Source organism: Notolepis coatsorum (genome assembly GCF_963971535.1).
Source record: "Notolepis coatsorum genome assembly, chromosome: 17".
In the NCBI taxonomy this organism is placed as follows: domain Eukaryota; kingdom Metazoa; phylum Chordata; class Actinopteri; order Aulopiformes; family Paralepididae; genus Notolepis; species Notolepis coatsorum.
In genome coordinates this window covers 51,098,657-51,124,840 of record NC_140181.1, presented here as the reverse complement: position 1 = coordinate 51,124,840, position 26,184 = coordinate 51,098,657, and the positions used below count along the sequence as shown (strand labels likewise).

The 26,184-nt window shown below is 48.6% G+C and overlaps 1 protein-coding gene across 1 annotated transcript in view; it reads left to right on the top strand.

Moving 5' to 3' along the window:
* Window positions 1-26,184, top strand: part of gabrd (gamma-aminobutyric acid type A receptor subunit delta) — a gene marked incomplete at both ends in the record, with an annotated part of 88,976 nt that overhangs the window by 4,882 nt on the left and 57,910 nt on the right. Inside the window, 4 exons of the mRNA XM_084333449.1 lie at window positions 4,863-4,951; window positions 10,571-10,686; window positions 12,920-12,987; window positions 14,560-14,780. Of these exons, the coding sequence (XP_084189575.1) occupies window positions 4,863-4,951; window positions 10,571-10,686; window positions 12,920-12,987; window positions 14,560-14,780 (494 nt within the window). The remainder of the gene's footprint in view (window positions 1-4,862; window positions 4,952-10,570; window positions 10,687-12,919; window positions 12,988-14,559; window positions 14,781-26,184) is intronic.

Sequence of the window (26,184 nt, the reverse complement as noted above, 5' to 3'; positions counted from 1 at the left end):
CAAGATCCTCTCTACATTTGAGTTGGCGTATAGTTCATGCCTACCCTTTTCCCTCTGCGCTCCCAGCATCCCTACCAGGGACTGCACTCTGATGGACAGGTCGTCCAGTGCTCGATTGTCTGTTGCTGGGGGTAGGCGGTCGATGTGCCTGATCTCCTGGATCACGTAATCCCATATACGTCCATATCTCTGGTCCAACGCTACCAGCGCTGCGGTGTATGGGGTCGTGGAAGTGGCGTAGGCGAGCGCTATGTTGTGCGCGCGGGGTACCTTTAAATGCTTCAGTAGTATCGTGTATTTATGGCGTTCATCAATGACATCCACCAACATTGTCTCCAGACACATGCGGAGCTCCGTATACTGGGCCCGGTTCTCCTGGGTGAAGTCTGGTACCATAGGTGTGCCAATGTATGACGCGGATTGTTGATACATCGGCGAGCGTTGGGGGAGAGGCCTCCTAGGCGAGTCTCCTCCTGCTCCTTGGCGTGGGCTGGTACCGGCTGTGTACCATGGCCCGCTGGTCCAGGTGCTGTTCCTCGGTGCGGGTCGTGCGTCGTGCTCACCCGTGAATAGCGTCGGGGGTCTGTAGCGCAGCTCCGCGGGGGTATAGCCTGGGCTGTACTGGACCTCCTGGTCCGGTAGAGTACTGTGCTGTCGTCGGGCGTGGTTCTCCTCCTCTTCCTCTTCGTCTTCCGTTAGGTCATCCAGGGCTTGTAGTCTCTGATTTAGCCTCTCCGCAGTGTATGCTGCTCCTTCCCGGTGGCTGGGTCTCGCTTGGACCGGTTGGGGAAGGGGGTCTGCGGGGGGTATAAACCTCGTCTGTTGGTCAAGTTCAGGGTCGCTTACTCGGCTAGGGGATGCCGCCCTGGAGTGATGTCTAGACGAGTTCCTGGAGCCTCTGGTGGAGGGAGGGGGTGTTGTCCTTCTGATCAGCTGTTCTATTAGTTGCGCTTGTGCTCTGTCGCGCTCGGCTTCGCGCTTGGTGAGATCCGATTCTCTCTGGGCACCGGTGGCGGCGCGCTGGGCGTCGGCCCGGTCTCTTGCCATATTCTCTTCCATCTGAATGCGTCTTATTTCCAGGCGTATGTGCTCTTCTTCGCTCCGTTGCTGTATCTGCAATCGATCGCGTTCACCCTGGAGTCTATCGCGTTCAGTAGAGGCTTTCAGGCTGACGAGGAATGCCTGCTGTAGTGTCCTCTCTGCCTCGCTGGGAGAAGACGGTTGTATAGGGGAGCCGTCCCTTGGGGTACTCCGTGCGGAGTCTTGGAGCTCTATCTCCACGGTGCTCTCCTCATCTTCTTCCGTGCCGAGTTCTCTCTTGGTAGTGTTGTCTTCCTCCCGGGACTCGTCGGGGACTACTTCTTCGGTATTGGCGGGGTGTAAAGTCATGTCTGGTTCCCCCTGGTCCCCACCGTGAGCTGGGTCAGTTACGTTAGAACCCATAGGGGCCTCTATGGTCGGGGTAGCCTGGTCGTTAGGGTTAGACATAATTTTACTTTCTAGTTTTACCGCGTTTACTGTTGGTAGAAGACTAGGTTGTTGACTGACAGCGTAAGCCTCTAGGTACTGAGGGAGCTGTCGTTTGCGCCGCGGGCGTTGTTGGTTAGGAGGATCGTTTCTTGGAGTGTTCATCATAGGCCATTTTAATATTAATAACACTATATTAATATTACACTGATTACCATCCGGCTCGAAGGACCAATTGTAACTGAGGGGTACAATTCCCTGACTGTATTGTTAGATATGATACTTACTACCACTACCTCTTGTACTTTAGACTCTGGCCACCCAGTACTAGGTATAAATAATTATGATAAACACTCCCACCTGATGAAACGGATCCAACACAAATGTACCAAGTCGAAAGTCTGCGTTTAATAATAATACATAGCAAAAGGTATGTACAACAATCACTTAATTACATTTATGATTTGAAATAGTATGCACTTTTATGGCAAATGAGTATTCGTAGGTAGATCAATATCGAATGTCCAATCTCTGATTGCGCAGGAAGCAAATATACAACCTGGAATATTTAGGGAACAATAGCAATGATACTTGAATGATTATATAGCTGGATACACTAGGGGAAGGTTCCGACTGCTTGTAGGACAGCTGGAGGGGGGGGGGGTAGAGTCTGGCTGTATCCCGTCTGGCCGAGGGTATCCTGGGAGAGCCCACAGTCGTGCGACCCGGTGCCCAGCGATCCTCGATCCACAGATGAAAGCAGTTGGACTCTCTGTGGCCGGCGTCCTCCGGTCCACGATGGAGAGACGTGAGGCGACCTCGTCGTGTAGAGCGTCTTCTCACCTGTCGTCCTCTCCGGGGGGGGTATTTCCAACACACCGCAGTGTTGGCCTTTATCCATAGAATAATCAAAGTACTCAAAGCATAATCCAAGCCGGGGAAGGCTAGCCGTCGTCGGTAGAATAATCCAATATACAGGTCCACTCGCTCTTTGGCCTGGAGCTCCTCGGGTGCAGCTTCACGTGGGGTCAACCACCCTGGATAAGCGTCCAGCTGATGCCCGAAACGATGGGGGTGCTGATTACTATAGAACTCTTACCGCACGAGGCACTACATATGAATAGACTATTATTAGCTTAATAGAATACGTCCAACTCGACGATATAGTGCCAAATATGACTATTAAAATATTAATATACACGATGTCTCAATGCCGATACTGGGCCGAATTGGCCTTACTGCCCACACGTGGTTCGCGGGGAGGCTTTTGCGTCTGTCACTCTGTTGGAGGGTAAGGAACTGGACTAAAAAGAAAGCTCTACTTTAATAGCGCAGTATATATACGCACTATGAACAAATAGTACCATTAGTGGTGCGGTAGACATATTCCTACGCGGAACTAGGACTTGTCCATACATGTTGAGCGGTACGATTGAACCTGGTCTGAGGGGTATGGCGACCTGGCACCAAGGTCTCGTCCAATGGTAGAATGGAGACTATTATGGGATGTTCAGTAGACTAGAAGGGATATTCAATGCATATTGTACAAGGAATATACAAGGAATATCAGGGGATATCAGGGGATATACAAATACAATTAAATATATATATATAAATAAATATATATATTCGGTTTAATCTGATCCTTCAGAACAGCTGTCATTACACCCTTTGGGCTTTTCGAATTCCTAAGAATGCCTTTCGGGCTCATGGGGGCGGCGCAGACGTTTCAGCGCCTGATGGACTCTGTGCTCCAGGACATGCCATTTTTGTTTGTGTACTTGGATGACATTCTTGTAGCCAGTACGTCCATAGAGGAGCACATGACACACCTCCAGCAGCTGTTTTAGCGGCTCAGTAAACACGGCCTCATCGTCAACCCGACCAAGTGCCAGTTCGGGTAGTCCTCCATCACTTTCCTCGGACACCATGTCGCTCCACAGGGAGCCACCCCACTCCCCGCCAGGGTGGAGGCCGTGGCCAGTTTTCCTCGTCCCCGCACCGTACGGGCTCTACAGGAGTTCCTGGGCATGGTGAACTTTTACAACCGGTTCCTTCCCCATGCTGCCCACCTCATGCGGCCCTTGTATGAGGCCCTGCGGGGCAAAGTGCCCAAGGACGAGTTAGATTGGTCCTCGGGGATGGACAGCGCTTTTGGGGCTGCCAAGAACGCGCTAGCCAACGCTGCTCTGCTGGCGCACCCCTCTCCCACTGCCCCGGTCGCCCTCACGACAGACGCCTCTGACTATGCAGTGGGGGCGGTGTGTGAGCAGTGGGTGGGCGGTGCCTGGCAGCCACTGGCCTTTTTTAGCAAACAGCTCCGCGACAACGAGCGTAAGTACAGTACTTTCGACAGGGAACTGCTGGGTCTGTTCCTCGCCACCAGGCACTTTAGATTCCTGTTGGAAGGCCGCCAGTTCACTGCCTTTGTGGACCACAAGCCGCTAACTTTCTCCATGGCCAAGACCTCTGAGCCGTGGTCGGGACGTCAGCAGCGGCAGCTATCGGCGATCTCCGAGTTAACCACGGACATTCAGCACGTGGCGGGCAAGGACAACTTTGTCGCCGACTGCCTCTCTCGGGCGGTCATCGGGTCCGTCCACTTGGGACTCGATTATGCCGCCATGGCGGCAGACCAAGCCACGGACTCGGACATTCAGGCCTATCGGACGGGTCCTACCGCACTGCAGCTGGAGGATGTGGTGTTCGACACAGCTAACGCCACTCTCCTCTGCGACGTCTCCACTGGCCAACCGCGCCCTATGGTGCCTACGGCCTGGCGGCGCCGGGTTTTTAACATGATCCACAGCCTTTCCCACCCAGGTGTGAAGGCCTCGACTAAGCTGGTGGGGGTCAAGTTTGTGTGGCCTGGCCTCCGGAAGGATGTTAGGACCTGGGCTAGCTCATGTGTGGCGTGCCAGCGTGCCAAGGTGCACCGCCATACCAAAGCCCCTTTGGCACCGTTTATAGTGCCGGAGAGGCGGTTCGACCATGTGAATGTGGACCTGGTGGGCCCCCTGCCCCCCTCCCATGGATATACTCACCTCCTCACCATGGTGGACAGGACCACCAGGTGGCCGGAGGCTGTTCCACTGTCCTCCACTACGGCAGCGGAGGTGGCCCGGGCGTTCATCGGCTGCTGGGTGGCCCGTTTTGGCACACCGGGGGACATCACAAGCGACAGGGGCCCCCAGTTCACTTCGGAGCTCTGGACTGCAGTTGCGGAGCACCTGGGGGTGAAGATCCACCGCACTACGGCGTACAACCCGCAGGGCAACGGACTTTGCGAGCGGTTCCATAGGGACATGAAGGCCGCTCTTCGGGCTGCCCTTACGGATGGCGCCTGGGTTGACCGCCTCCCGTGGGTCTTGCTTGGTCTTCGTTCTGCCCCCAAGGAGGACCTCCAGGCCTCGTCCGCCGAGCTGGTGTACGGCCAGCCGCTGCGGGTCCCTGGGGAGTTTCTTCCGGGGGCCACAGCGTCCTGGTCCGTCGCCTCCCATCGAGCAGTGTCCCGGGGTGTTGCCGATGCCCTTATTCCCATTCCAACATCCCGCCACTGCCTTCCCCAGTCCTACGTCCCCAGGGACCTGCCATTGGCCAAATATGTTTTCATCCGGCACGACAGCCATCGGACCCCGCTGCAGCCCCCTTATGACGGGCCTTTCCGTGTCTTGGAGGCAGGCACTAAAAACTTTGTTGTGGACATGGGAGGCAGGCCAGAGCGGGTCACTATAGACCGTCTTAAGCCTGCTCACTTGGACAAGGACGAACCAGTTAAGTTGGCTCTACCCCCGCGGCGGGGGCGCCCCCCGGTTTCGGCTCAGACCCCTGCCCTATCCTCTGTTCCGGCCTTGGCCCCTTCCGTGGCCCGGCCGCTGGTTCCACTTATCTCCCTTAGTCCCCCTCTGGTTAAGCGCAGTCGGTTCGGCCGCTTGATCCGTCCCCCTCCACGTTGACTATTTCATGCTGTGATCTGTTCACTGATGGACTGTTCACTGGCTATTAATTAGTTGCAGTTTTTGTATTGGTGAATTCTGGGGGGGCCTGTGTGGTGACCTATATTAAGAGACATTCACCAAGGTGGGCTTGTGCCTTTAAGCGTGTGGGTTGTACTGTTTAGGGGACAGGTTAAATACCACTTCCGGTTCCGGGTTAACTTTGTTGTTATTGGTAAATGCTATGTGAGTGAGAAGTAAAGTACCTCAACTCGAACCACGTCTCTGGCTCGCTACTTTCTTATCGCTTACTTGTACGGTTCATCTGTTACATCGGACATCATTGTCTCTAAGCACATTCGTAGCTCTGTGTACTGTGCTCTGTTCTCGTGTGTGAAGTCCGGGAACGTCGGTGTGCCAAGGTACGATGCCATGGATGGCTGGCACATCGGTGAGCGTTGGAGGAGAGGCCTCCTAGGCGAGTCTCCTCTTACTTGTCGTGGTGGGCTGGTACCTGTCGGGTACCAAGGCCCGCGTACCCAGGTGCTGTTCCTCGGGGCTGGTCGTGCGTCAAGCTCACCCGTGAATTGAGTCGGGGGTCTGTAGCGCAGAGCCGCGGGGGTAGAGTCTGGGCTGTACTGGACCTCCTGGTCCTGTGGAGTACGGTGATGCTGTTGGGCTTGACTCTCCTCCTCTCCCTCTTCTTCTTCCTCTGCCAGGTCATCTAGATCCTGTAGTCGTCTCTCCGCGGCATAGGCCGGTTCTTCCCTGTTGCTGGGTCTCGCTTGGACCGGTCGGGGAAGGGGTTCGGAGAGGGGTATAGGCTCTCTCTGTTGGCCGGGCTCAGGGTCGCTTGATCGGGTAGGGGAGGGTGCCCTAGACCCTTGTCTTGACGAGGCCCTGGAGCCCCATGCGGAGGGAGGGGGGGTTACCCTGGCAATCAGCTGCTCCATTATCTGCGCTTGTAATCGGTCGCGCTCGGCTTCGCGCTTGGTGAGAGCGAGGTCGCGCTCTGCTTCGCGTTGGGCACCGGCGGCGGCGCGCTGGGCTTCGGTGGCGGCGCGCTGGGCTTCGGCGCGGTCTCTTTCCATATTCTCTTCCGTCTGGAGGCGTCTAGTCTCTAGGCGTATGCGGTCTTCGTCACTCCGTTGCTGCGCCTGAAAGCGCTCTCGCTCGGTCGCGGAGTGTTCGCGTTCACTAAGGGCTTGCGCTTGGAGTTTCGCGTAGAAGCGTTCTTGTTCCATGGAAGAATGTTCGCGCTCTCTAAGCGTCTGTGCTTGGAGTCGATCGCGTTCGGTTGAGGCTGCCAGGGTGGCGATAAAGGCCTGTGCCAGCATCTTGTCCGCCTCGCTGGGGGAAGACACTGGTAGAGGTGATCGGCTTCTGGTAGTACTCGTTGGAGATCCGTTCTCCTGTCGCATACCGAGGAGATCCATCTCCTGGGTGCGCGTCTCTTCTTGTGGTGGGTCGGGTTCCGTCCCTGGAGGGCTTTCTTTATCCTGGAGCTCTCCGGGGACTACCTCGTCGACGTTGGCGGGGGGTAAAGTCATGTCAGGTCCCTCCTGGTCCCCCCCGTGAGCTTGGTCAGTTACGTTAGAACCCACTAGGGTCTCTACTGGCAGGGTCGCCTGGTCGGTAGGGTTTGACGTAATTTTACTATCTACTTTTTCCGCGTTTAACGTCTGTAGAAAGCTAGGTAGTATACTGGCAGCGTAGTCCTCTAAGTACTGAGGTGGATGCCGTCTACGCTGCGGGCGATCTATTTTGGGAGAACCGTTTGTGGAGTGTTCATCATTGGCCATGTCAATATTAATACTATATTAATATTACGCTAGTTACCATCTGGCTCGAAGGACCAATTGTAACTGAGGGGTACAATTCCCTGACTGTATTATATAAGTATGTTATCATTAAACCACTACTGTCTTATGTACATTACTACTGGCCATACAGTACACAGGTATATCAGATGAACACTTCCCACAATGACACGGTTCCACACAAAACTGGGTTATAATAATATTTATTATCAGCAATGATAGTATATAACAATACTTTACGTAGGGTCGCGCTTATAAGGCGAAAGAATGTGCGTGAGTAAATCAATAACGTAAGTCCATTATCATATTACGCAGGAGATAATGAATACCACCTGTATCTTAGGAATTATATCTATGGTACACTAGTAAGGCAGCGGGAGATACTGGTAGGGTCCCTCCGGTTGTAGGCCAGCAAGGGGAGAGGATTTGTCGGTAGCAGAGTCTGGGTCAACGAAGAATAGGGAGACTCCAAGTACAGGAGACGGTGCAATAATCTCTTGATCCGCAGACGAATAACAGCTGTTCTCCGGCATGCAGCTCCGCATGGAAGAAAGCTAGCCAGCCTCAGGCTTCTTAGAGGCGGGCTCGACGTTGCTCCTCACAGGGTAAATCCCACACAATTGTGGGTGTAGACGATTCTCCGCTCCATCAGTTACAGGACCAAAGCAAATATAATCCAGCCGAAAAGGGCTATGTAGTCGTCGGGTAGGTTATCCAGTGTACATGTCCACACGGTCCTCGTCTAGGGCTCCTCGGGTGAAGGCGCCAGGGTAAGCTGCCCAGCCTGGATAAGCACACTAGCTGGTACGAGGAAACGTTGGTGATGCTGGTCACTGTAGAACGGTAGCCGCACGATACACTATACATAAATAGACTATTACTGAATTAATAGAATAAGTCAAACTCGACGGTACAGCGCCAAACTCTGACACTTCAGCCATCAATTCGCACGCGGTCTCAATGCTCTATTTGGGGCCAAACAGGCCATACTTCACCGCACGTTGTATCGTGGGTGAGGCTTCAACTTATTGGGTAACTTAACTTCTGTATTCACCTGCGCCGTATTTATACGTTAGGTGAACAAACTAGTACCAGCCTTATTCCTGTCTCGTATTCTTGCGCAGAGCCGTTCATGTCCAGGCATGTCTTTGGCGGTGACTTTGAACTAGACCTTGGGGGTATGGCAGTGGCGCCTAAGGGACCGCTGTCCAATAGGAGAACGAAATATTATGGTCTGTACTAGGTAAAGGGATATTCCGTGTATATGTACAAGGAATACACAAGGGATATCAAACGATATACAAATATTAGGCAATATATATCAAGTAGTAAATATATATATATTCGGTTTAATCTGATCCTTCGTAACATTATATATGTATATATACACACTCAAAGTATTGAATCAATATAAGTGCTTGGTTCTTCTTCTACTGTTATTCCAATGATAACCTCCTCCATCTGTCCACACATTGTCCTACACACGGTGTCCTACACACAGTATCCTACACATGGTATCCTACACACGGTGTCCTACACACTGTATCCTACACACTGTGTCCTACACACTGTATCCTACACACTGTATCCTACACACAGTGTCCTACACACTGTATCCTACACACTGTGTCCTACACACTGTATCCTACACACGGTGTCCTACACACTGTATCCTACACACTGTGTCCTACACACTGTGTCCTACACACTGTATCCTACACACTGTATGCTACACACGGTATCCTACACACTGTATCCTACACACTGGTTTACTTTTAAATTAAACGGCACCATCAGTCTTTGTTGTTTCCCAGAACCATTTTTCATCGTTTATCGTGTATCATAACATGTAAGATAGCTCTAGATCTAGGCTAAAATGTACTGTCAATATCATAACATTTGAGCACAGTTTAAGATAGTTAACTTATTACGCTTGTGAAATAAGTGTCATAACACATTCATAACTGAGCCATGCTGCCGAGGTATATTATGTTGATATACTGTGACCTCTTGTGTATGTTTTTTTTTTTTTTTTATCCACTTTTTCTCCCATTTTTCTATATTTTCTCCGATCCCAATTTCGTATCATCCAATTCAACCCTCCCCTGTCACGAACCCTGTTTCTTGCCTCCCACAAGCCGGCTGCAATGTGGACTAAGTCATACATAGCACAAGTCCCCTCCGGTACTTGAGGTAACAGCAGTCGCATCTTTTCACCTGCGCAGCTCGATCTCTCAGTGTCGAGGAGTAACGCGTGGGAGGCTCACGCTGCCCCCGACACTTCCTAATTCTACTGCGCAGGCGCACCAACCGACTTGTAGGAGTCGCTTGTTCACAACGTTCGATCCCCACCCTTCAGTTTTCCCTCCCCGTAATACGGCCAATGTGTATTACTGCGGACGACCAGCTAAACTGAAAACAATGTGGAGAGCTGGATTCGAACACGCGAATCCTAGCGTCTCCACACTGGTGGCGAGTGCCTTGCCCACTACACCACCTAGCCGCCCCACCTCTTGTGTATGTTAATGATTATTGCAGTGATAGGTGGTTATACAGTAAGTGGCCACAGAGAATGAGAGAGAGGTGTCTCTATACTTTGAATACTATACTTATACTATGAATGTGTCATGCGTGTCCAGTTAATGTGAATCATTTCCCAATATTATAATATACACCATGATAGCTATATCAGTTGCCTGCGGTTGTGGAGAAAGCTCTGACTACACCATATGACTTCAAATTATATTATTAAAACTAAAATAAAACAGTCTTTGCCCGTTGTGACAGAGCTCTCCGTGCACGTCCATTTACAGTCATCTGCTCCATCTCTTGAGAGTCCACCTTTAAGTTGAGTCCACTCAGGCCCCTTGTGCCTCTTTTCCACTGCCCGCCATTATAGAATATAAAACACTGCCCCCTGGTGGTATTCATGTTGTCCTGTTATGTCCAAACCACAGGCCAGAACACAACATGTTTTACGGGCTGAGTATGAAACGTAGGCATAAGACTTTCATTTGTTTCTGTTTCTATTTCGACTTCCTTCTGGATAATTATGTAGCCTGTATACGAGTGCCGTATAAATATATGTTGCAGTGATTTATTGTCATAATAATTACTTTCTGTATTCTAACCATTTCAGCGGTTGTTGTTTTGTGGACAAACGGGTACACATCCTTTTCTCTAGCTCTCCCTTCACTCCTGTTTCACCCAACTCTCTCTAAGATTCTTCCAGGCTTCTACTCTACTGAGACGACACCAGATGGGATGAGACGAGATGAGATGGGATGAGACGAGATGAGATGGGATGAGATGAGAGCTCAACCCTGCTGTGTATTTGTCTCCCTGTAGGGCGATGCTGAGTGACGTTGGGGAATATGTAGGTACAGGCATAGAAATATCCTGGTTGCCTAATCTGGATGAATTAATGAAGGGCTATGCCAGAAATTTTCGCCCTGGGATAGGAGGTGAGTATGAGATCTACTGCTCGTGGCATTGGATTGCATTTCACCCTCTCACATTTACAGCCATCCTTAGCATAACTCGTCTCACCCCTAAACTCTGACAATTATTTGGCTATTTCAGATTTCCATTCTCAAATCCCATAATCCTGTTAGATATCCCCCTGCCTAAAATGCGTTTTTAGAATTTTGGAGAGCGTTTGTTGTTTTAAGATATCAGTACAAAGCTATATTTACCTCATGTAAATAACTGCTTTGGAGTCGTAAGCTTTTGAAGGTGACGAGTACACAAAAAAAAACTATTAAATGGAGGGAAACAAGTTTGCTCAAGGGATTATTGGGGGAACTGGTGCCTTTGATGTGTCGGAGACACAGCGTTGGAGAGGAGAGGCACTGCACCACGAGACTTTTGATAAGAATGGCTGCAAAATGTGAAACATCCAATGACTACAGCGCTAGATTTCTCAATCTCACAGCTTAACTCAGCTGAGCCAAGGTGAAAATACTACATGCGGGACCACTGCTACCACCACGCACGCACACACACACACACACACACACACACACACACACACACACACACACACACACACACACACACACACACACACACACACACACACACACACACACACACACACACACACACACGCACACACATACATACACAACTGCCTTGGGAGATAGGGGAAGAAAAAGGTCAAACGGTGCCACGTGATCAACTGCTCTTTGCTATTGTTCCAATAAACCAAAGTGATGGTAATCTTTTTCTTATCTTTTGTAATACAGTGTATTCTCCTGGAAGGGGAGGTTACAAAAGAATAAAAAATTTAAAAAGAAAGATTGACAGCGCTCTCAAGAGCGGACTCTTCTAAGGAGATAAAACTAAAAAAAAGTGAGGAACGTTGGACCACAAGGCACGGTGATCTTTGCTTTCCATTACTTCCACATCATATAGGCCTTCTTTACATTCCTGTCACTATGATAACATAACATCCGTAAGAATACAAAAAAAAAGGGAACGAAAAGGATATTCATGGCCATCGGGGAATCATACAGCTGTGTCAATTGGGTCCATTTCCCTTTATTCAATTCATATCCCTTAAGCCATTTAAAGGTACAATTTAAGTTAAGAAGGAAACTATTCCGATTGCGAGAGAATATGTACACACAGTGTAATTTTCCACGATATCAAGTGAAAATCAACTTATGAATAACGTATGTGTTTATGTATGAACGTGTTATTAACGCGTATACCCCTACGAGAAGGATATGAGGAAGTTAGCTCACGTGGCATCCTCTAAAAGTGAGTTTCCACTGACCTTGACTTGTAATCATCACACCGTTGTCAATCATCACACCGCCTCACACTCTATGGCTCCGGTAATGGGGGCTATAGAATATGATTTGCCATAAATGGTTATGGGATAAGTGTTGAATTGCGGGGGAATGGTAATGTATGATTCCGTAATGTTCAGGAGAAATAGCCTTTCTGTTCCGCTCCGCTGCCACCCGCCTCCTCCTCCTCCTCCTCCTCCTCCTCTCTGCTCCCCCTGTAGATTTCAAGCCCTTCCAGCATCTGATCTCTGTGGATCATCTGGCAGGGCTGTCTAGTCACTAGTGGCCATGGAAAAGCTTCCATGGTGCATCTGAACATGCTTTCTGATGCCCCAGTTGTCATTTTTTGAATGTCCATATTATATAGTGTGTGGTGTCATCTTAATGCTTTGCCACTTAGCATTGTGTTAGCATACATAGATTTTTATTTTTGTATTTTAGCTGGTTGTTTCTTTTCTTCACCCTATAATGTTAAAGAAGTGACTACATTCATCATTAGTTTTCCCTAAAACAGCTTGCTAGCATTCCACATTGAAGCTAAGGTCGTGTGGAATGCTAACAAGCATGACAGATGTATAAACCTCAGATGTTCAAGTTGATGAGGTTTTTTGTTGTTGTAAAGAGAGGTACAGTAACTAAAATAGAATAATAATAACAAAGTGCTAAATGATCCCTTTAAGTCAGATGGCGCATATTCACCATGTACCGTGGGAGGTTGTTTTAGAAAACGATATCGGGAGGGATGGAATATGGGGAGGTAGGTTACAGAGAGAGGATGCAAGTGATGAAGGCAACATGGAGGGAGAAAAGGAGGGAGGGAGAGAATAATGGAGGGCGTGGGAGGGGGAGAAAGAGGGGATGGGTCGGTCTTGCTTGTCTTTTCTCACTTGTTCCCCCGCAGGCCCGCCGGTGAACGTGTCCATGGCTATTGAAGTAGCCAGCATTGACCACATCTCAGAGGCCAACATGGTAAAGTATACAGCACTCTGTCACACAGTGAGGGATGTCTACATTTCACTTGTTCAGTATTGTGGCAAATCTTTACTATTTTGCATAATCCTGATTTATCGTACTCTGGGATTTGGGAAGTGCTCTGTGTGAGAGACTGTGCCTCCGACGTGATTGATCGGTTCAGTTGTGTGATAATTCCATACTTTAATGGGTTCCTGTATGGATGTGGTGGAGAGATTCATACATTCTGGTGCCCCTCCAATTCCTAAGAAATATATTTCTTCCTTCCATTTAAAGCCCCAATCCGGGGTCTTTCTGGCCATATACATGTTGGATATATTCAGATACAGTACATTCTTGCAGAGTTGAATCTGTAGAGGAAAAAAATATATAAATTGTAATATAGATATTTCTATTTGGTGTTGACAAACATGTACCAATGTAACCTTTTACAGCCATAAAATACAGCAGATACAATAAAAAACTCATATTCACCTGCTGGCTGTTAGTCCTTGTACCAAGAGCTCAGTCAATCGACTAGAGAATGAAAACACGTCTCTGTTTCTATTTATTTATTCATTCTGGTGGCGGAGCTACCCACTTATTTACGTTTTGATCACTGATTGGGCCTTTAAAGGGAAGACCCACTCTAAGGCAGAACTCAAATCAATTGTTATTCCAATGCTCGCAGACACTTGGGTCAATATGTGCAAACACAGACAATGCTCTCCCAAAGTTACACTGCAAAAACAAATCTACATATTGACAAGTAATTTAATCTTGTGTTGAGCCATACAATCTTATTCATCTCAGAACTAGTGGAACATTCAGCCAATGGGACTGATTTCAATACAGCGAGCCATACAAGGATTCTCTCAAAACAAGAAACATCTTGTGCTCCACATTATTTCAAGTTAATGTCACTTATTTCTAGAAATATCTATATTTCAGTATTGAAACAAGTGAACTGTTGGACCCCCCCACCCCCACCCCCTTAAAGGAATACACCAACATTATGGGAAATGCGCTTACAAGAAGATAAAAATAAAAAAGGCTTAATTCTGTGAGGTCATCAATAACAGACACCAGAGACTGACTTTGCTGATACATGGAGTCGCCTATTCCCCCCCCCTTGACATCCTTATGCAATTAATTGAACCTACAAATGTGAAAACGTAATTCACACAAAATGCGTGAAATCTTTTCCCACGGAAGATTAATCCCTTAAACGAAGTCATCACGGAGATGTATCGACGATAAAATAAATAATGTGCCTTGCTTTCACCTACAGTATTCTAATGGCTAAGATCCATGATTTCCTACACAAGGATGAATAGAATTGTTCTCTACAGTTTTAGTCAAATGTCTTCTTATGCTCAAAGTCATGTCTGCTACCACAGCAGTGCTGGCATTGCCATCCAGCTTTGCTCAATATTTGTGTGTGTGTGCGTGTGTGTGTGCGTGTGTGTTTGCGTACACATGCTTTTGCATGGACACATTTGTTTCCTTGTATGCATGCCCATGTGTGTGTATTTTTGTCTGCGTGTGTGCATACGCGTGTGCCTGGGGCTCTGCTTGGTGTTTTGGCAGGACTACACCATGACCGTGTTCCTCCGGCAGAGCTGGCGTGACGACCGCCTGTCCTACAACCACACCAACAAGACCTTGGGACTGGACAGCCGCTTTGTGGACAAGCTCTGGCTGCCCGACACCTTCATCGTCAACGCCAAGTCCGCCTGGTTCCACGATGTCACTGTGGAGAACAAGTTGATCCGCCTGCAGCCCGATGGGGTCATCCTCTACAGCAGCCGGTACGGGGAGGGGACTGGTGGGTCATCCTCTACAGCAGCCGGTACGGGGAGGGGACTGGGGGGTGTATCCTCTACAGCAGCCGGTACGGGGAGGGGACTGGGGGGGGTATCCTCTACAGCAGCCGGTACGGGGAGGGGACTGGTGGGTCATCCTCTACAGCAGCCGGTACGGGGAGGGGACTGGGGGGTGTATCCTCTACAGCAGCCGGTACGGGGAGGGGACTGGGGGGGGTATCCTCTACAGCAGCCGGTACGGGGAGGGGACTGGTGGGTCATCCTCTACAGCAGCCGGTACAGGGAGGGGACTGGGGGGTGTATCCTCTACAGCAGCCGGTACAGGGAGGGGACTGGGGGGTGTATCCTCTACAGCAGCCGGTACGGGGAGGGGACTGGTGGGTCATCCTCTACAGCAGCCGGTACGGGGAGGGGACTGGTGGGTCATCCTCTACAGCAGCCGGTAAGGGGAGGGGACTGGTGGGTCATCCTCTACAGCAGCCGGTACGGGGAGGGGACTGGGGGGTGTATCCTCTACAGCAGCCGGTACACTGGTACAGGGAGGGGACTGGGGGGTGTATCCTCTACAGCAGCCGGTACGGGGAGGGGACTGGGGGGTGTATCCTCTACAGCAGCCGGTACGGGGAGGGGACTGGGGGGTGTATCCTCTACAGCAGCCGGTACGGGGAGGGGACTGGGGGGTGTATCCTCTACAGCAGCCGGTGAGGGGAGGGGACTGGGGGGTGTATCCTCTACAGCAGCCGGTACAGGGAGGGGACTGGGGGGTGTATCCTCTACAGCAACCGGTACAGGGAGGGGACTGGGGGGTGTATCCTCTACAGCAGCCGGTACGGGGAGGGGACTGGGGGGTGTATCCTCGACAGCAGCCGGTAAGGGGAGGGGACTGGGGGGTGTATCTTCTACAGCAGCCGGTACGGGGAGGGGACTGGGGGGTGTATCTTCTACAGCAGCCGGTGAGGGGAGGGGACTGGGGGTGTATCCTCTACAGCAGCCGGTACGGGGAGGGGACTGGGGGGTGTATCCTCTACAGCAGCCGGTAAGGGGAGGGGACTGGGGGGTGTATCCTCTACAGCAGCCAGTAAGGGGAGGGGACTGGGGGGTGTATCTTCTACAGCAGCCGGTGAGGGGAGGGGACTGGGGGGTGTATCCTCTACAGCAGCCGGTAAGGGGAGGGGACTGGGGGGTGTATCTTCTACAGCAGCCGGTGAGGGGAGGGGACTGTATCCTCTACAGCAGCCGGTACGGGGAGGGGACTGGGGGGTGTATCCTCTACAGCAGCCGGTAAGGGGAGGGGACTGGGGGGTGTATCTTCTACAGCAGCCGGTGAGGGGAGGGGACTGGGGGGTGTATCCTCTACAGCAGCCAGTAAGGGGAGGGGACTGGGGCGTGTATCCTCTACAGCAGCGGCACCCTAGGATGCCTTGAAAAAGAAAATAATTTTTTTTTTTATTATTACAGAAAATTATCACTAAAGTGTTATCTGTTGCAGCTACACTGTTTTCCATGAAAATACCATATTTGGATAAGTTTGACCATTTCTCAAAATCTGAAAATCATTATTTAATAAAACACAGAAAAGGATCACCAAGTTACTCTGTGTTACGTACCCCTGTAAGGAGACGCAACACAAGGCCACAGACAGGGTAGGTGAGGGTGCAGTGACACAAAACCATGAAACAATTTGCAAAATAATAGTATTTATTTTTATAAACACAAAAACTCAGCAACACAGAGAGCAAGGAGGACTACCTAGTGGCACCAAATGAAATATCAAAAGGAAATGAAAACCCACCCCCCCTTACAGGCATGGACGCCCAAAAGTACAGGTGGCGGTGCTCACTTTTAAGGCTGGTGTCTTTAACAGCACGTCACCTACGTGATGAAAAAATGTAGACCCCAGGGTATCTTCCTGTCCTCAATGTCCCTGTGTGCGAAACAAAAGATTAATACAAAAGAAAGACAATCACCATAGGCTGGGTGCTAAACAAATATACAAAGGGTTAAGGTTGGACAGAAATATGCAATAAACTATAATGACCTAAATACAATACAATAAACCAGAGCTTCAGGTACCAGCTCTACACCAAATACACAACACTGACAATAATTCCTATGCTAACAAATAATGAACCAGAGCTTTCACCAGCTCTCACACACAATGAGCTCACACAGAGCTTTGACCAGCTCTCACACCAAAACTAGCTAAGAGCCTCAGCTCTATACCAAAACACACAAAGAGCTCTCCCACACAGACAGAGAATAGTTACCACAACCATGAACCAGAGAGCTAATTAACACGGCACACAATGGGGTATATGAAGGGGTGTGGAGCTTAATTGCTGACGAGCCTCAGCTGCTGCTGCACTGGGGTGAGTTGCTGATTGACCAGCTGCTGCTGCAACTGGGACTGGGAGACACCTGAGAATGGGGATATGTAGACACAAGAGGGAGACAAAACAAGAACAAACAAAACATGCCTATATATACAACAGATAACATACATAACTCCCTCTATATACATACATAAGAACAGGCAGGGCTGCCTGGGAGAAATGCGAGGCCCTGTGCGAGATTTATTTAATTTTTTTTTAAATTTTTTTTAATTTTTTTTAATTTTTTTAATTTTTTTTTATACAGTAAACATATTCTTAAATAATAGCGCTGCCCGAGGCTGGGCATACAGTCAACATATTCTTAAATAATAGCGCTGCCCGAGGCTGGGCATGATACAGTCAACATATATATATATATAGAGAGAGAGAGAGAGAGAGAGAGAGAGAGAGAGAGAGAGAGAGACCTACAAAGAGCCCCTTTTGTCAACTCATAATAATAATAATAATAATAATAATAATAATAATAATAATAATAATAATAATAATAGATCAAATTTATATAGCGCCTTTCATAGAACCCAAGGTCGCTTTACAATCAGGACAAAAAATAGGGCAAGGAAAGTAGGGGGGGAGGGGGAAAAGGGGATGAGGGAAAGTAGGGGATAATGGACCTAATTTAATCTAAAACTAACTGATGGGGAAAGCCTTGGTGAAGAGGTGTGTTTTTAGAGCGGATTTGAAGGTGTCCAGGGTTGGGGCGTTGCGGATTTCGGGGGGGGAGAGAGTTCCAGAGGGTAGGGGATGCCACGCTGAAGGCTCTGTACCCAAAAGTCCGTAACCTGGTGCGAGGGATGGAGAGGAGACCTAGATCAGAGGATCGTAGGTTCCGGGATGGAGTGTACTGGTGGAGGAGATCAGACAGGTACCGGGGGGCGAGGGCATGGAGGGATTTGTAGGTGAGGAGCAGGAGTTTGAAGGTAATGCGGAACCTGACTGGAAGCCAGTGGAGATGGATGAGGGTGGGGGTGATGTGCTGCCAGGGCTTGGTGTGAGTGAGAACCCTGGCAGCAGAGTTCTGGACATACTGGAGCCTGTCCATGGCTTTGCTGGACAGGCTTACAGTAGTCCAACCGGGAGGTGACAAATGAGTGGATCAGGGTCTCAGCCACAGAGTCTGAGAGTGAGGGTCGGAGACGGGAGATGTTCCTGAGGTGGTAGAAGGCAGACTTGGTGACAGATTTGATGTGGGAGTGAAATGAAAGTGTGGAGTCAAGGGTGACGCCCAGGTTACGGACTTCGAGAGACGGGGAGATGGAACAGCCGTCAACGTGGAGGAGGAGATCTCCAACCTTCCCGAGCAGTGCCTTGGGGGCCACAACCATGAGCTCTGTCTTTTTGCTGTTGAGTTTAAGTAATTTGGTTGCCATCCAGGTTTTTATAGCGTGGAGGCAGTTGACTACAGACTGTGGGGGGAGCTGGGAGGATGGTGAGGTGCTGATGTAGAGCTGAGTATCATCAGCATAACAGTGGAAGTTGAGTCCGTGGTGACGTATAATCTGACCGAGGGGGAGCATGTAAATGGTGAATAGTAGGGGACCCAGCACAGAGCCCTGGGGGACACCGTGGTTGACTGGGGCCGGGGGGAGGATGAGCCGCTGACGCTGACAAACTGAGATCTATTAGTGAGATATGAATGAAACCATGACAGAGCTGTACCGGTGATGCCTAGGTTGTCGGAGAGGCATTTGAGGAGGACTGAGTGGGATATTGTGTCGAACGCCGCGGAGAGGTCGAGAAGGATGAGGAGGCTGATGTGTCCGGAGTCTGCAGCAAGGAGGAGGTCATTAGTGATCTTGATGAGGGCGGTCTCTGTGCTGTGATGTGCTCGGTAGGCTGACTGAAGGGGTTCGTAGAGCTCATGGTTGGACAGATGTTGATGAAGCTGGGCGGCGACTGCCCTTTCCAAGGTTTTGCTTAGGAAAGGAAGGTTGGAGATCGGCCGGTAGTTGTCCAGCACCTCAGGGTCCAAACCAGGCTTCTTTAGGATGGGAGTGATGGAGGCGGTTTTGAAACAGGAGGGAACTATTCCAGATGACAGAGAGGAGTTGATGATGTCCGTTATGATGGGGCAGAGGGTAGGAAGGCAGGCCTTGACCAGTACCGTAGGCATGGGGTCGAGGGAGCAGGTGGAAGCTTTGGCTCTGGTAATCAGCTTCATGACCAGCGGAACATCCACTGGGGAGAAGGAGGAGAGAGAGCACTGGGGATGGAGGGATGTAGCTGGGAGCATGTAGTCCGGCGTCAGGGGTAAGGGAGGAGGGGAGGGGGTGGGCACCATGAGTTGTTGGTGGATGGAAGTCACTTTAGCTTGGAAAAAGTCCAGGAACTTAGAGCAGAGGTCAGGAGCATCAGTGTGGGAGGCAGTGAGAGGGCGGAGGAGACGATTTATGGTTGAGAAAAGCGATCTGGGGTTATTTTGCTGTGAGGTGATGAGGGTGGAGTAGTATGCGGTCCTAGTCTTGGAGAGAGCCTCTCTGTAGGACCTCACGTGGTCGACGAAGGCCAGACGGTGGACGGTGAGGCCAGATCGCCTGGAGAGTCCATAATGAAACTGGCTGATATCTCACACAATCACAACACAAATTAGAAACATATTTGGCCCTAAACAGACAGTATACTGTGGCAGACTACCTCAGCACAGTAACTGATAAGAATCTAAGAAAGAATCTGACAAGGTACAGACTGAGTGACCATGGTTTGGCGATAGAGAAGGGCAGACACAGACAGACCTGGCTGCCCAGAGAGGAGAGGTTGTGCTGTCTTGGTGATGAGGGAGCCGTAGAGACAGAACTACACTTCCTAACACAATGTGAAAATTACAGAAATATTAGGGAGGAATTCTTTCCAAAAATTGAAATACTTTCCTCAGAATTCAGTATGACAGAAGTGCAGAAATTGCCATTCCTCCTGGGGGAACAGAAATAATGTGCAGTTTTAGCTGCAAAATATGTCAATTCATGTCACAAGAAAAGGGACAACCAGTAGGACACATATACTGTATATACATGTACCATGTTTTACTCACCGCACCATCTCCTTTATTTATTTTGATCTTATATTGTTTGCTGTTTATGTCATAATTGTGCTTTGGCAACATTTGTGAAATTTCATGCCAATAAAGCTTTTTGAATTGAAGAGAGAGAGAGAGAGAGAGAGAGAGAGGCGGGTGCAGCATGAGAGAGACACACACCATGGCGGGTGGGTGTAGCACGAGAGAGACAGAGAGACACACACCACAGCGGGTGGGTGTAGCACGAGAGAGACAGAGAGACACACACCACGGTGGGTGGGTGTAGCGCGAGAGAGACAGAGAGACACACACCACGGCGGGTGGGTGTAGCACGAGAGAGACAGAGAGACACACACCACGGCGGGTGGGTGCAGCACCAGAGAGACAGAGAGACAGAGACCACAGCGGGAACAGAATAGATTGCTTGAAAAACTCACCCTAACGCTAGCTAGCGTTAGCTAACGCTAGTTACCTGTCCCTGCTTTTAGCTAATTGCTACTAGCCGACATAGCTATAGCCTGACTGAAGGTTCTAACACGCAACAACTTTCATCTTCAGTCCATCTGCCGAACGTCCTCTTCGTCTTGGCATAACCTAATCATACTTGGTATTGATAACAAGCTTATGGCACACGGTGTTATTTCTTCTGCTCCATGCTGCTTTTCAAAAGACATCCACTCGCTCCTCTGGATAGCGCTGAATAGACCCTGTACCTGGCTGTAGCCCCTTCCCTCGTGGATCCGGTCTTCTTCACATCTCTCTACCGACTACCAGACCGACGCCAACCAGCTCGGCTCCCCCTAGTGTTAGTCCTCCAACGATGCTTTGCACAAAAGAAAAACCCAGAGCCGCAGAGCCCGGAACACTATTCTACAAACGTGTCTATCTGCAGAGCAGCAGAGCCGCAGAGCCCGGAACACTATTCTACAAACGTCTAATGTGAAATATATAAGCATGTAAGCAAAACTAGATTTTAGGTCTGTGATGAAAAAGGGCCTTGCGGGAAGGGGGGCCTCGCAAAAAAAAAATAAAAAATAATAATAATAATAATATATATATTTTTTTGCAAGGCCCCCCTTCCCGCGAGGCCCTGTGCGACCGCACTGCTCGCACACCCCCTGAGGCGGCCCTGAGAACAGGGTCCGTAACAAAAAAACTCTTGGAAGAACTTATTGAAATATCATCTGATACCACCTGGAGAGCTCATTTCAGAGTGTGGAGCTGAGTACCAAGTATCTCATGATGCAGCAGTTAAGGTGTTGATACCATTCAGCACCACATATCTGTGTGAAGCTGGCTTTTCATCCATGACAGCTCTGAAAACAAAATATAGGGCCAAGTTGAGCCTTGAGGATGACATGTGTGTTGCCTTGTCAAAGATCTCCCCACGTATTGACCGTATTATTAGCCAGCAGCAGCAGACCTCGCATTGAGCTAGAAATGTCCACTGAGTGAACGAGTGCTTATTTTCTGTATTTATTTATATTTTTTGAGAAATGGTAACTTGGTGATCCTTTTCTGTGAAATGGTCACACTTATCCAAATATGCTATTTTTATGGAGAACAGTGCAGCTGCAACAGATAGCAATTTAGTGATAATTTTCTGTAATTTTATTTAAAGAAATATGCTATTTGATTTACTACCACAAGCAGTGTAATGTCAACAGTACTAAGCCATTTAGACCTGAAACACCTGTTAATAATGCATTATATAGCCTGCATATACACACAAATGTGTTTCCCAAATGTTCTCTACAAATGTGTAGAGGTCATCCTCTACAGAAGCCGGTAAGGGGAGGGGACTGGGGGGGGTTATCTTCTACAGCAGCCGGTAAGGTGAGGGGACTGGGGGGTCATCCTCTACACAGAAGCCGGTAAGGGGAGAGGACTGGGGGGTGTATCTTCTACAGCAGCCGGTAAGGTGAGGGGACTGGGGGGTCATCCTCTGCAGAAGCCGGTAAGGGGAGGGGACTGGGGGGTGTATCCTCTAGTCTAGAGCAGCCGGTAAGGTGAGGGGAATGGGGGGTCATCCTCTACAGCAGCCGGTAAGGGAAGGGGACTGGGGGGCGTTGTCAATGCTTCATTCACACACCTGAAGCTCTTGAGCTACAGTGTTTTGTATTCGCCCAATTTACTGCAGTATTCCCTTTAGAATTCCCTCTGTTTCCCTTTATCATTGTCTGCTCTGTTTGTCAAAACAAAAGGTACGTGTGTCAAATGTTTTTGTATACCGATCATTCATTGTCATGTATTATGCGCTTTTACCCATTTGTATAGTTTATATCCAGAACGTAAGTAAAGGTAAGTATTTATATTGTAATGTTTAGAATTGTGATAAGCATCGGTAACGATAATTGTCAGTATAATGATTATAAGTTATCCTGTTTAATATCCTGGCTTTGCCATATCCTATTCAGACCTGTACAATTGCAAAGAAACCCCCCCACCCTCCCAACCCTCATGTCTAAAGGCCACATTCCTGGGCCCTCATTTATCAATAATGCGTAGAAAGTGTTCTATTTTCATTCCTAAGCACGGAATTTAGAATGTCTCTATGCACAGAAAAATCTGGATTTATCAACCATGCGTGCACTCCGTGTTGATAAATACCAATGTTCTTACCATCTATGCTCGTGCATGATTGTAAGCATTTGCATACAGAACCGCCCCTAATGAACCATATATGGTAATGAAACACCCCCAAGAAATGTGAAATAATGGACTAAGCGAACTATGAGAATAAGCTTCACTAAGAGCGAGGTTGATCACGGAGGTCTAACCAACAAATTGAATGTATACAGCATTTTCCGTTGTGAACAATCTTATTTGGAAACATGACCAGTGTTGGGCAAGTTACCTTTAAAAAGTAACTAGTTACAGTTACTAGTTACTTCTTCCAAAAAGTAACTACATTACTTACTCAGTTACAAATTATAAAAGTAAATAGTTACTTCAGAAAGTAACTATTGTGTTACTTTCAAGTATTTTTTTTTTACATAAACAACATACACAAATCTAAACTATTTTAATGTTGCTGTGGGACAAAGTGAGACTAGCCTCCAATCAAATGCCATGTATGTATATTATTATAATTACTATGTGTAGCAGGGTGGATTATCCCTGCTTCGTGGGAACTGTGGTGCACGGTCACTAGGTAGCGAGACACAGTAGCACTCTGGCCCGCTGCACCTCCGTCTTTGGGGTCCGGAGCGTCAACTGGAGGCTGGCAGTGGGAGTGTATGAGGCCCAGGATTTACAAACCTGGTCCGGTACTCTGGTCTTCCTCCCTCTCTCTTGGGCAGTCAGCAGTGCTCCCCAACACACCCTCACTCTCCACAATTGTCTCCTTAGCCCCCCCCACACCTAATGACTGGATGGTAAAGAAATAACTTGGTTCCCCCCGCAAGCAGTACCCTCCCTCAGTAACACCAGAAACCTTACAGTGGGAAAGGGAAGGTTGAATAGGAAGGGGTTAATAATGGATATATTACCCGCATCAAAGGGTTAGGGTTAGGCTCAATAAAAGACACGCACACCGTGCTCCCGTTCAGGCTGAGTATTGTAATAGCATGGGCCTAGTTACAACATAGCTACGGCTGGTGATTGTTGCACCATGGGTATCCTCATACAATGCTCGCAGTCTGGAAATTACATAATTACACCTAGGCACCAAGTGCTCTCACTGTACACGGACCAAGTACTGTCCACTGTACACAGACCAAATACTGCCCACGTCTGGGCTGGACACAGTATCTACCTTCCCTAAGGGTTTTACCTATACTGCTCCAGGTCAGTAATATGGGGAAAGGAGGGGGAACATAGGGGAGGAAAATAGAAGGATTCACTGAACGGGAAATATTATGAAACACACATGTTATCACGCTCAAAGGAAATGAAAATAAAACAAAATATGAGCCCACAATTACCAAAACAAAAGCCCTATGCTAATGCCGGCATGTAATGTTTGGGGTCTGTAATTAGCAACGTTACTTCACCCGCGGGCTGCACCACACTGTGTATGATGTAAGGATCCGGAGCATAGCGTTTATACTCATCGAAAATGGCCGCCTCGCCGCGCCACTGTTGTCCGTGAGGCAAGATGGCGTTGAACACTCTTGGCGAGAACACCAGCAGGCGGAGCTGGAGCAGAGAGGCAGTGTTGGCTGAGAGCGTGTGCTGGGCGCGCACTCCCGTGCTGCAGGCAGCCAGGTGCAGATCTGATGCAGGACGCCGGTGAAGACAGCTGCTGCCGGCCGGAGTAGACGGTTTGCAGGTCCACGCTGTATCCGGCACGCAATCTATACCGGCACTGTAACTACTATAACTCGAGTACTGTGAACTCAAATATCATTAGCCGCACGCTATCTATACCGCTCACTGTAACTACTATAACTCGAGTACTCCTATACTAACCCACCGTTGCTCTGGTGGGGCTCTCTGATGGTTCCTCCACGGGGCTTCCCCGGGCAGCTCCCGTCTTAGCTGCGACTGTTCACAACAACGATCCAAGCAGCAGAGGCTCTCCTTCCGGCTCTCTCCCCCATTATGTCCTCGCATCTCTCTCTGTCTGCTACTGCCCCCTGCTGGTCCCGCGTGCCAGTCACACCAGGGAAGGATGGTGAAAAGAATCCAATAATTATAATCCATATTCCAGTGCTCTTCGGAAGGGGACGCTTGTGTCATTGTTTGTGTGAATACCAATGAAACTAGTTAGAATGTCTTTGTGTACAAAAGGGATATAAAACACCAGTCAGCAGTTCTGAATAATATACCATATTTTCCAGACTGCTACATATGTTTATATAGTGGATCATACAAATACAATAGATGTTTTGGAACTTTTGATATCATGTATTGCCCCTCAACAGGCCACAACTGGGCAACATTAAATTATGCTTGTTAAGCACTATACCAAAAATAAATAACAAATATATACTGATTGATTGAACATTTTAATTAACAGATTGCAGAATGGGTACAGTACAGTACAGCTCAATACACACAATTGTTAAGGGGATGCAGATCAGAGAAAGACTTTCGTCTTGTTTACATCAGGGTCCCCCATTTTCAATTCATGACATTTATGACATACACAACATACAGATATAAGAATCTATTCTAATCATCTAAACAAATCTAATCATGACATTTAATACATGCATGACATACAGATATATATCTCTGACTCTGAGCACCCGAAGACTGTGCTATTAAACCAGGAAGTGCAACACTATGTCAGCAGAGTATAGCCTCCACTACTGCAGTGCAACACACAACTAACACAAGAGCTTGTGTTGTTCGTTGGATTCGTTTTGGATTATTTGGCCGCCAAACAAACGATCAAAACGTACACGGACATAGACAGTAACGCGCCACATTTTTTGGCAGTAACGGTAACAGCGTTATTAAGATTGGAAGAGTAAGATTACTCGTTACTGAAAAAACGAACGCCGTTAGTAACGCCGTTCTTTATAACGCCGTTACTCCCATCACTGAACATGACACACAGAATAATAGTATTTAGCTTTTTATTTGAAACAATATTTAATCGCGTTTGGAGGTGGGTGTTCTGCGTCTGTTCAGAGTCATAACTAACTATGGCTTCAGTGGATAACCCCGATCACCTGCATTTAAGTGATATTTTAATTACAGATACCCTAGTAATAACATTACAATTGAATTAAATAAAATTAGGCCTGAATGGGTAACGCTCACCAATAAGCCACCCGTCTTCAACAGCGTCTCCATGGACACGAAGGCCCACAGAACTGTTCTGCACTATCCGCAGATTATCTGTACATTGACCGAGTAGAATCTCTTTCTATTCACATAACTGAATTTGTTGATTGATGGAGCTTTGACAGCTATACATGGGTACACATTATATTGCTCCGATGGGAAATGCCCGAGCGATCTCCAATCTCACGCTGAGAAGAATCCCAGGGTGGAGATGACTTGAATGTGCACGTGGTGGCATTCGTGCGCA